This window comes from Triticum dicoccoides, chromosome 2A (assembly GCF_002162155.2).
Source record: "Triticum dicoccoides isolate Atlit2015 ecotype Zavitan chromosome 2A, WEW_v2.0, whole genome shotgun sequence".
Classification (NCBI taxonomy): Eukaryota; Viridiplantae; Streptophyta; class Magnoliopsida; order Poales; family Poaceae; genus Triticum; species Triticum dicoccoides.
Window position 1 is genome coordinate 730017479 of NC_041382.1, and position 11971 is coordinate 730029449.

Consider the following 11971-nt stretch of genomic DNA (forward strand, 5'->3'; position numbering starts at 1 on the left):
TCAGGAGCGGGATAAACGAGTTATACCCTCCAGTAGGCCACGCAGAGGCCGCGGCTTTGGTGGCAGCAGCGGCGTCCTCGGCGACCTTCTTGTCGGCTTCAGCTTTCTCGGCGGCGGCACGGTCGGCGTCGGTGGACATGGTGATGATGAAGGCGACGCGGACGTAGACGATCGGAAGCGAGCAGTCGCGTAATCGCTGCCCAAAAACCTATTCGCCCCTTACCCCGTACAGGAACCAGAAGGGCGTGGTTTCGGAGACCTGCTCTCCCGTCGACCGTGTACGTGGCGGACGGGATGGAGTCACCGGCGGCAGCAGCAGCAAAGGAACGATGGTGGGCGTGCGCGTGAGCAGATGTGATCTGTTCGTGGCGGCTAGGGTTAGGAGACACCGCATACTTATAGGCGCAGCCGTGTCAGAGAACTCTCCGTTAGTGACTGGCAAAAATAAGCGCGTAGGTGTGAGCTCGGCTCGGCTCAATCCCGCAACCCGCGGCGCGGCGCGTCGTGACGAGGCGGGCGGCGGAGGAGGAGTGCGCGAGGGCCTCTTCTCTTCTCAAGCTCCAATAGCATGTAGAAGAGAAACCCTTATAAACCACTCCAACTCTCCTTCCACTTCCGGGGTGGGACTAAACTTCCCACCACACCTAGTGCCATATAACCCACATGGGCCCTTAGAGATTTTCCAGAAATTGCAATATGGGCCTAGAGCCCATCTCAGATTTCAGCATCTATGCAACGGCTTGAAGAGATTGTGCAACAAAACCATCACGTACAGGGCAACAAAATTAGGGCCTCGCAACCACAAAACATAGGAGGATGCGCCGAATCGGCATGCTTTGCTAGCTACTCCATTCGTTCCAAATTACTCGTCACAGAAATGGATGTATCTACAATTAAAATACATCTTGATACATTCATACCTGCGACAAGTAATTCGGAACGGAGAGAGTACCATAGAATCAAGCATGTGGAGTGACAGTCACCAGAATGAGTTTATAAGATGGTGACAATGTGACGGAACTCCTCCCTGCCAAGGTGTTTCTCGGCGAACTTCCTGCCGCTGCTCACGGCTTCCCGTCTCCTAGGGGCAGGCCGGGCACGCTTCGTGCCACTCCTGCCGCCGCTGCCATCTCTCGCCGAATGGAACGCGCGTCGTTCGTGCTTCATCCTCACCACCGGATCGATAACCATGCGCTCGAGTGCAGTGGCGTTACCGAGAATGTAGAGGGCCAACTCGCCCAACCCCAACACGGCTTGGAACCCAGAAATGTAGACGCTCCTGATTTGATTTTAAGGACGTAGAGGGCCAACTCGCCCAACCCCAACCTGAGGATCACATACGTGCAGCTCCAGTTCTTCTAGGCGAGGTGCTAATTCCAGGACGTGAACCAACCCGGCAAACCAACTGCTTTCGTTTCTACTGCCTTTGATTTTAAGGTTGAAATTCACATGCCTCAGGTTGACGAAGCCGGTACCTGATTTGCTAAACCTCTGCTAACAATGCACATCCTCCACGAAAGAAATGAAATTTTTGTTATGTTACGTTGAAACGAAAGAGTAACAAGACACTTGCCTTGGTTGCCCTAACACTCGTGTAAGAGTAGTTTGTGCACATCAGGAACAACGGTTGGAAGCTCAGCGAGTACGTAACCAAGAGGATCAGGACCATTATGATGCTCAAGAAACACCTCGTTTGGACTGAGGAAAACTGGTCTTCTCTTTTTCAGCGTAAAGGTTGCCTCTGTCAACTTCAAAGAGTCTCCCAGCACAATTTTTGTCGTGGTATTGTCCCCAAACTCAAACTTCACAAGATTCGGAGCATGCAACTCTATGATTTTAAGGCTAGTATCATCGGAGAAGAGGCTCCCGTCCCAGTGTGCCCTACACCTGGAGAAAGGTACCTTAAAGTTGAAGTTACTGATGTTTAAAATTGGAAAATACTATTTGTGAAGGAATATTTTTTCTTTGAAACTGATGTTGGAATATTAATAAGTATATATTGTTTATTGGTCATGTGTTCTGCAGCTGGAAAGAAGTGAAACATGACAAAACTGTTACATGGTTGGCCTCTTGGAACGATCCAATAAACGAAAAAGACATCAAGTACGTTTTCCTTGCGGCAAGCAGCTCACTAAAGGGACAGAGTGACAAGGAGAAATATGAGAAGGCCCGGAAACTGAAGGTGAGAAAGTTTGTTCTATGATTCATAGAGCTTTTGTGACCCCATGTGCAATAATTGTCCTTCTATGGCCATGGCAGGATTACATAGGTAGTATTCGGGCAAATTACACCAAGGATTTCAGGAGCAATGATCAGAGGAAGAAACAAATTGCAGTGGCAACATACCTTATAGATAAACTAGCCCTTAGGGCAGGCAATGAAAAGGTATATCGTCATCGAATACTATTCCCCTTTTATTCTACAATGTTGCGACACAATTTTTGTTGGCAATCTACTGTACCCATATATATAAGCTGCTGCATAAATTGTTCTGCTTTTGCATGGTGATCATTCTTTCTTTATCAAAAATCTAGTCCTTTCATCATACATCTGTGTATAGTTTTTTTTGTTAATTTCTATATATTTAGGTTTGAGATTCATTGACATATTTGATCATGCTACTTCAATCCTTTTTAGGATGAGGATGAGGTAGATACTGTTGGTTGTTGTACACTTAAGGTTGAAAATGTTACTTGTTTGCCTCCAAACAAGCTTCAGGTCTTGATCTTCATTCTTTATATATTCTTGATTGTTGCTCACTACGAGGAATTAATTTCTACTACTGTTTATCTGATATTTGCTCATTGCCTTTTCAGTTTGACTTTCTTGGTAAAGATTCTATAAGATACTATAACACTGTAGAGGTTGAACTAGCTGTATACGAGGCTATTAAGGAATTCTGTGCAGGTATTTCCCAATGCTATTTTCCCATCCGTCCATCTCTTCTGAGGAGTATTAACTACTTGTCAACTATTACTTGTCAAGTAATACCTTCTGAGGAGTATTATTTACATCTTTTTCGTGTATTGGTTTTCTAGGTAAAAAGAAGGGAGGACATGTCTTTGACAAGCTTGATACAACTAAACTAAATGCTCATCTCAAGAACTTAATGCCTGGCCTGACTGCAAAAGTCTTTCGTACATACAATGCTTCCATCACTTTGGACACCTTCGTAAGTTGAATGCAAATTTCACTCTCTGCTCTCCACCATTATGTTGCAGTACTGTTTAGGCTCGATGAAGAGATTGCCTCAAGTACGTCGCAAGTAAAACATTTTAGGAGCCTCTGTCGTACTGTTTGTTTTTGTATTGTATCATTCATAGCTTCAGATAACCCTGTTATCTACTTCCTTACCATATTCCCAAAATAGAATGTGTAATGTTATCATGTCTAATGTGATTACCATGTTATGTCGTAATATATTTTTGATCGGAATAAATATACGTGTGATGGTATTACAGTTGAACAAAGAAACAACAGATGGAACCGTTGATGAAAAGGCTAAAGTCTATCAACGAGCAAATAAAGAGGTAAATGCTTTCACTCACTCTTGCATCATTACTATTCTTGACTCAACGATATTTCTCGTTTACTCAGGTTGCTATAATCTGCAACCATCAGCATGCTGTCCCAAAATCACATGATTCCCAGATGAATAAGTTGAATGAAAAGATTGATGAATTAACGGTTGGTTGTTGCCCCCAAATGGTTAATTATCTCAAATTTGTGCTCGCCCCGCAAACTTTTTGTCATCGTTTTATTTCTTTCTCCAGGCTCAGAGGGATCAGTTGAACGTAGAATTGGAGAAAGCAAATAAACTTGTGTCTAAAAAAGCAAAGAAACGAAAGCTTGTAGGCTCTGATGGAGATGCGAAGCGAAGGAGAAAATTGACCCCTGAAATGTACATCTCAGATACAGATATATCATTTTCTTTCTGTACTTGCCCGATCAAAGAATGGGGACAATCTCATACATAATCTAAATTTGCAGGTTGCAGAAGAAGTTATCGCAGGTTGAAACTAGGATAGTGGAAACGGATAACCACAAGAACAACAAAGAAGATTTGAAGACAGTGGCACTAGGCACATCAAAAAAAAAAAACTACCTTGATCCTAGAATTACTGTGGCGTGGTGCAAAACCCATGAAGTTCCTATTGACAGGGATAAGGTACCGTAGTTTGAGGGACTACTTCTTGCTTCTATTATGAGTTATGCACATAGCTATTAACCTCGTGAGTGCATGATCATACTGCTCATGTTCATATGTCTCTAACTCTATGCATATAGACCCCAATTCGTCTGATAGAAATTAAGCTTCCTACGATGTTTCAAAGTTGAATTAACTACACTGCACTCATCAAATTAGTTGTGTGCCATACGTGTGCTTTGCTCTATTATTTCAAACGACTACTTGTTTAATTGTTACTGGCATTTTACAGTCCTTAACAAGCTGTTTGGATTGGCTATTTTTGTGACAGATTTTCACCAAGACAATTCTGGAGAAATTTGCATGGGCAATGGATGTCGACCCAGATTTCAGATTCTAAGGATTGTCTGGCTGTCTGGTCAATCGGTACGTCCAGGATCATGTGTTTTTAGAGAGAGTCCAGGAACTAGGATCATGTTGGCCAATGGCCAGTGGCCACTCTGTGGGGACAAAGACTAGCTCGACCAGTAGAGTAGATTGTTAGTGTTCTATCCAGTAGAGACTGCTCTTTCTTGTACAAACAGTTTGAAATGTAATACATAAATTTATTGTTTCTGAGCGGCAGGTATGCATATTGTGTTTTCTGGCTTGTGTTTCTTGGCAGCGATTAAGCCTTGTACAACTTCTCTCTCGAAGCCAGCTTTTGTTTCGCTTTATAGACAAAGCCATAAGGTCGATTGATACAGTGAGTTGAGAAAACACTCTTACAAAGCCATTCAAATAAAAAGCTAGGCAAAACAACAACAACAACGCATAAGAAATGCACAACATGCCACCAAGCAAAAGCACATAAGTAGCGGAACCACAACTAGTAACAACAACTGAGGTACGAACCATCAGACTTCATTGCCGCACCCCCACCATCTGTAAATGAGAGGAGGCAAAACAAGCCACCAAACGCTAGTACCGGGGATGCAATGCGTGATGATCCAAGCTTGCTCGAAAATGCCTCCCGCACGACAACCAGAGGGAGGGTAATGACATAGTGCGTCGCTGCCACATCCGTCAGAACAGACCACGTTTTCACTCGGAGCACGACCAAAGTGAGGGAGAACACCCACAAGGCCACAATAGTGCCCCTAGGAGGGACGCTACACCTGTAGGCGCCGCCAATGCCGGCACCAAAGCACAGAGCTTTCAATTGGTATTCCATCACACCTCGTCAAAGGAACCTGGCTACCGAGCCCACCACAATTGGATCCCAGCCTCTAGATCAAGATCATGGCTCGGCCAACACAAGTGTTGACAACATTGCCACGGCCACCCTCCTAGGGGCACCATTGAGGGCATAGCTCACCGTCGACCACCACCCTGTCCCGACTAGATCTAGACTAAGACGGGTGGCACCAACAATGGGCCCCTTTCTCAAGAAGATGCGTTATTATTCGTGTATTTATTAAATCTTCTTGTGAATGCAAAAACTCACATGGTAAATGATTTGTGGTACTTAGTTGAAAATGGATGGTGTTGGTGGAGGAGGATGCCTCAAGGGACCTACCCGCTCAAGGATCTTGGTAACATATATGCGACCTCAGGTCCACAAGTGGAGGTTGCAGGTACCGCACGAACTATCTAGACTGAAACTTTGATGCCATCTTACTTTATAGCAAGTTTGATGCCATATTATGCTTGCTCTGGATTTTATCATGGTTGTATTTACCAAGAAATGTTTCCCCTTTCCCTCACTCAAAAGGTCAAAAAGGACTCAAAACTTGCACAGTTTTTTAGAGTAAATTCCACATTTTACCCCCTAGATAGATATGCATCTGGGACACTAATTACCCCATCGAGTGGAAATTCGTTTAGAATACCCTTTGAGAAGCTTTGGACCCTCGTTTCTGATGCGTGTTCATTAGGCAAAGTGTGAGGTGACGCCCCGGGTCCAAAAATATCTAGACGACGACGAGGAATGGAACTGATGGACAAGAGAAGTCTGGGCATGATCATAAATGATGCCCTCCAACCTTTACACATTTTTTACGAATCATTGACGCAAGATGCTAAATTGGGGTAAAACCATGTTTAAAGTCTCCAAAATCTGATATTTCGAAAGAAGTTCCACTAAATAGGGTAATATGTGTCACAAATGTACAACTACAGGGTAAAAAGTGGAATTCACTCTTTTTTAAAAGCAAATTCAGTAATTTGTTACTAACTCTAACGTTTCTAAACGAATTGGAGTATCGACAAAGAGCTAGCTATGGACAGGGGTGCGTGGAAGCTTGCTATCCATGTGCCAGAGCCATGAGTTGGTTGCGAGATCTTATGGGTTTCACCTCTAGCCTACCTCAACTTGCTTGGGACTAAAGGCTTTGTTGTTGTTGTTGTTGTTGTTGTTGTTGTTACTAACTCTAACGTTTAGAAAAAAAAGATCTTGTAGGCAATTAGAACTGGGTCCAACCATATGTATTTCCACAATAATAAACCTATTGGTTCATCGTGTCACTATGTGTATGCATTGAAGCCATTGGAATGCTTACTCTTAATGATTTGCTAGGTGACTCTCTGTTCCCATTGTGCTAAGACGCGTGGAATGAATAATAATAGTTCGATTATTCAGGCAACGATTTCTTTACAACTGAAAATAGCCACGGCACACATTAAGCACTAGTCTACCTGAACTACTCCACGAGCCACGACTAGCTCATCTGCCTCGTCGTCCTCCGCCTCCTCGTCCTCGTATGCACCCATCCGGCCCGTCGCCGTCAAACGCAATCCAAGCGAAGATGATTGATCCTGTCAAGGCGATGAAGGAAAAGCAAATATCCGGCCACCCCCTGTATATATATGGTCGTCAGTATACGCGCTCAACCGGCGACAAAGTAATCATCCAAGAAAGAACCGAGCATAGTGATCACGAACTCACCCGTCGGCGCCGCCCTGCGGCCCGTTGGTGAACATCGTCCGCTGCAGAATAGTTAAACCGGACGAGGGATTCAGATCGAGATTTAATTTACTTTTACACCGCTGAAAAAAGAGACCAACAGACGAAGGTGCACTAGCTTACATACCGCCCCGGAGGCAGAGTTGGCGGGCGCGGCGAAGGAGAGGCGGGAGGCCGGCCGGAGCGCGAGGCCGGCCGTGGACCGGAGCGCCGCCGCCATGGATCTGTCGTCGCGCGCGGTTCGCTGCAGACTCGAATCTCGGGGCGCGGGGGTTTCGATCGAGAGGAATCCGGCGAAGAAGCCAAATAAGATGCGCACGACGTCTATCACGGCCGTTGCCGCTGCATGCGGATCGGACCCACCGGTACAGTCAAATCGTATCTGGCCAACCCCTATACCTCGTATATACCGTGAAACAAGAAAAGAAAAACACCAGAACGCCCCACCTTGACCTACGTCGTACTCCAGCGGGCGTTCCAGATTAGTCGGACGAAGAAACGATCGAGAGGAATTCACCTAGCAAAACGGCCAGTGCGTCGTAAGGGGAGATTTTTTTTTTTTATAATCTTCAATAACCATGATCATATTTTGCTGCATTACCGAGATACATTATCACTCTCATTTTCGTGAAATTGTGAACAATTTATAAAAACCACGAACATTTTTTAAACATGTGAATATATCTGAAATCATGAACATTTTTACAGTTTTCGAACATTTTTCTAAAATCATGAAAACAATGAATTCATGAAGATCTTTATAATATTTGCAAACATTTTATTTAAAACGTGAACATTTTTTAAAATATTTTTCTTGAATAGGCGAACATTTCTAGAAGTGATGAACATATTTTTGGAAATTGGTGGAACAACTTTTGAAATGCATGATCATTTTTTGAATCTGCAAACATTTATGAATCAATAAACTATTTTGTAAGTCACGGACAGTTTTGTATTTTTAGGAAAATTTTCAATTCATGAACATTTTATGAATTGGCGAAATTTTGTTCAATTTCGTTAATATTTTTTAAATACATGAACTTCTTAAAAAAATCATGAAACTTTTTTGAATTTCTGAACATTTGTTTTCAAAATTGCGAACACTTTTTGAATATGGGAACATTTTTAAAAATATCATGAACATTTTCTAATCCACAAACATTTATGAATTATTAAACATTTTATTTCAAAAATCACATTTTTTATTTTAAGAATTTTTTATGTCTTAAATTATTTAAAGTAGAAAAAAAAAGATTGAAAAGAAAAAGAAAAAAGAAAAAATAGGCCCCTCGGACATGGGCCGGCCTAAACAGGCGCGATGTGTCTTCTCTCAGCTCGCAGAGCGCAATATAGAAGGTTTATACTGTATGAGCCGGTCCAGGCAGGGATTCCCCTTTTTATCACTTATAGGTGACATCGGTGGGTAACATTTTGCAACTTTGAGGGCAATTTCGTTGACGTACCGCCACAAGCAATAGCCCCTTTATTATTAGGTATAGATTGAAGCTAATCGATGGACTTCACTGCCTTCTCAGCATATAGGTATTTCACCAATTGTGAATAATGGTATTGCAAACTAAGCACATAAGGACTAGGTATTGCTAATTTCTTAATGGGACTAGTATAACTAAAATTGAGCAAATTTTTACCAGCTTTAGGTACCACGAGGACCTGTTCAAGAGCTAAATGGAGTCGTGAAGTGAAGTTGTCTCTTAGTCAGCTCTTGAAAGATCATGATGTGTCTGCACAGAACGCATTGAGCAATGAAGCATGGAAGTATGGAAGCATGGACAAAGTAATACTTTTCAACTGAATACCAAGTTCAGCATGTCATTTGATGCTAGCCAAGTCAAGCAATAGGAGCAAGATTTGAAAAAAGCTTATCGAAGTGTCAAAGATTCGACATCTGAGAATGGTTTTGGATGGAATAAAGATAGAACGATGGTAGATGCACTAGCGAGTGTTTCGGGAGTGCAGCGTTTCTGCACCCAGGCTCAGCTGCACCCAGGCTCAGCGTTTTTGGAACGATGGTAAAATTGAAAAAATAGCAAAAATGTTCAAACAAATCTAAATTTTTTACACATGAAAGTTAAGAGAATCTTCTAGGTGCGTGCCAAATTTCAAGTTGTTTGGACATTTGAGAAGATCATGGCAAAAATAACAAATTTGGCTTGTCAAAGAAACTTTCAAGAAGTGCATTGTGTAGACTGAATTTTGTTTTTTTCACCACGAGGTCATCAAATGTCCAAACACCTTGAAAATTTGCACGCACCTAAAAAAATCTCTCATCCTGCATGTGTAAAAATTTCAGATTTTTTTGAATTTGTTTGCTATTTTTTTCAAATTTACTGTTCACCGGGAGTAGATGAGCCCGTGCACCGTTTTGAATTATCGGTGTTTCGGCTGCATTTGCTGCTCGTAAGAACAGCAAGGGTGCCCTCCAATGTGGGATAAGTCTTTCCATACTATGATGAATTGGCTTCGCTCTACGAAGGTTAGTGCGATATTATTACTTGTATTTTTTTACATCATGTTTGAGTCATATTTTTGTTGATGGCACTTAATTTTTTGAACATGACATATAGGTCGCTATGCTCGTGGTATGGACTATTATGCAAGCAAGGTAAATAATGTGGTGAATTATGTTGACGAAAAGCCTAATTCTTATCAGTCGCCATCACCTACTTTACAAGGTGCAAGTGAATATGGTTTCCATTTTCCTATTGAAGGAGAGACTCGAGATTTAAATGTGGATAATGCCCAGCATTTATCAACACCTTTGCAACAATTGAAAACTACACCAAGCTCCACACAACCACCTACAGAGAAGCCTAGCAAAAAAAGCAGAAGCGGGGTACTAGTAAACCTTCAGATGGATTTCACGAGCGATATCTGAAGTTCAAGCAGGAAGAAATAGACCGATTTGCAGCAATTGAGGAGAAGAAAGCAGGTATCTAGGAGAGAGAAAAAAACAGAGGATCCCTACAACATTAATAAGTGCATTACAACTCTTGAAGATTTAGGGGGACTACAATTGAGTGAAATTCCGATGGCATGAGATATCTTCGAATCAAAGAATAACAGGGAAGTTTTCTTGTCATTTTCAAGTAATGAACTACGATTGGCTTGGATTAAAATGGAGATTGCACGTAGCAACCTGGAATAGAACTAACATCTCGTGGCGTCATCTGGTGGTTAGCATATATTTTGGTCATGTGGCGATTAGATATATGTTGGTCATGTGGTGTGGTTAGCATATATATTTTTGTAGTTCGTGAAGTCCAGTATTTTGTATTATCAAATATGTATCTGCACCTATGCTAAAGGGGTGGGATCAAAATTATATAATGAAGTAAAACTTTAATATCCCAGTACATGGATGCTGACACAACTTGCAAGCCTTATCACTATGTCTATCTTCTATGTGATACATATTGCTCCCACATATGATGTGCTATATTATCTCCCATTTGATTTCCTGCTTCCCTTGAGTAGTTGAAAGCATGTATGTCAGCATGATAGTTATGGTCTCCATTTGGTACATCAACAACCCGCTCCTGATCACAATATCCATGGTAGCATGTCGAAGATCAAATAGTTCCTTGTAATTTTGTGGCCTTTGACGAACTCTTCCTTTTTCATTTAAATGATACATAGTACCACAATATGGAGCAAGAAACTGTGGCGTGTTTGCATAACCAACATCCATGATATAAAATTTACCACCGGGCACTTCGAAACCGTGATTAAGTGCATCATGTAGAACTCCTGCATCTGAAGCTGATCCATCCCAACCAGGATGTATATGCACAAATTTCAAAGAAAAATCGCAAGCAACCATAACATTCTGCGAGATTGTTTGCTTCATATTTCTGTATGGCTCTTGCTGACCCAACCGAAGCTTTAATAGGGATGTGAGTACCGTATATAGCACCAATACAGTTCTGCACAAAAACAAGACACATCCGTCTCCTCCACTGCCCACCACCAAACCGGCAGAGTTGCGCCGCACAGCTGTCGCCCCGATTCGAACGCCTTGCAACCGCCGCCATGCCGCCGAAGAAGGTCTCAAAGAGCAAGACGGGGTTCTTCGTAGTGTGGGCGAAGCTGTCCGACAACTTCGGCGTCGAGTTCTGCGACGACCACTGGCGCTGCTGGCTCGGCACATACCACACTATTGACGAGGCCACACGTGCGTATGATGTGGCTGCGTGGCGTGCCAGGAGGCCGAGGACGGAGCTCAACTTCCCAGAGATTGAGACCCGTGCGGATGCGGAGTTCCTCATGCCAGAGAATTTCCGGATGGACGAGATGATAAAGAAATAAGAAGAAGCCGGTCATTCGCGTTGCCGACCCCTCGACGAGGCCGGGGGTGAAGAAGGGGCTGAAGAAGGAGGACGAGGCCGACCCCTCGACGTGATCCCTGTTAAGTCTGACTCATCGAACTAGGTGACTCGAAGGAGTAGGACGAGGGGTGCAACGACCCCAGCAAGGATGAGTTCTGGCAGCAGTTCAAGTGCTCTGATGACGAGTATTTTCATCTTCGATGTAGTTCAAGTAGTTGCTTGAACTAGTAGTAGTCCTTGGGGTAGTAGTATTTTGATGGATGTAGTAGTTTGAACTATGTTTTAATTAGAACTGTGTTTAATTATGTTTTAATTAGAACCATGTTTAGTCATGTTTCAAATGAAGTAGTAGTTGAACTTGCTATGTTTGAGTTATGTTTGAAATGAAGTAGTAGTTCAACTTGTTTTACATCTTCAAATATATCATCTGTTGGAGTAGGACACCAAATATACATCATATGTTCTAGTTGGCTCTTTTATGGAGATCTAAAAAATACTTTTACATCTTCAATTATCCTCTCTCTCTCTCTCTCT

At 42.6% G+C, this 11971-nt stretch overlaps 1 protein-coding gene across 1 annotated transcript; it reads left to right on the forward strand.

Annotated features, from left to right (window-relative positions):
• Positions 1 to 1820: 1820 nt before the first annotated feature.
• On the forward strand, positions 1821 to 4547 carry LOC119358231 (DNA topoisomerase 1 beta-like). The gene is made up of 11 exons (XM_037624880.1): positions 1821 to 1897; positions 2026 to 2182; positions 2260 to 2385; positions 2638 to 2718; positions 2817 to 2907; positions 3039 to 3172; positions 3462 to 3530; positions 3598 to 3687; positions 3774 to 3901; positions 3991 to 4168; positions 4479 to 4547. The coding sequence occupies exons 1-11, from the start codon at positions 1821 to 1823 to the stop codon at positions 4545 to 4547; spliced, it is 1200 nt and encodes a 399-aa protein (XP_037480777.1).
• The last annotated feature ends 7424 nt before the right edge of the window (positions 4548 to 11971 follow it).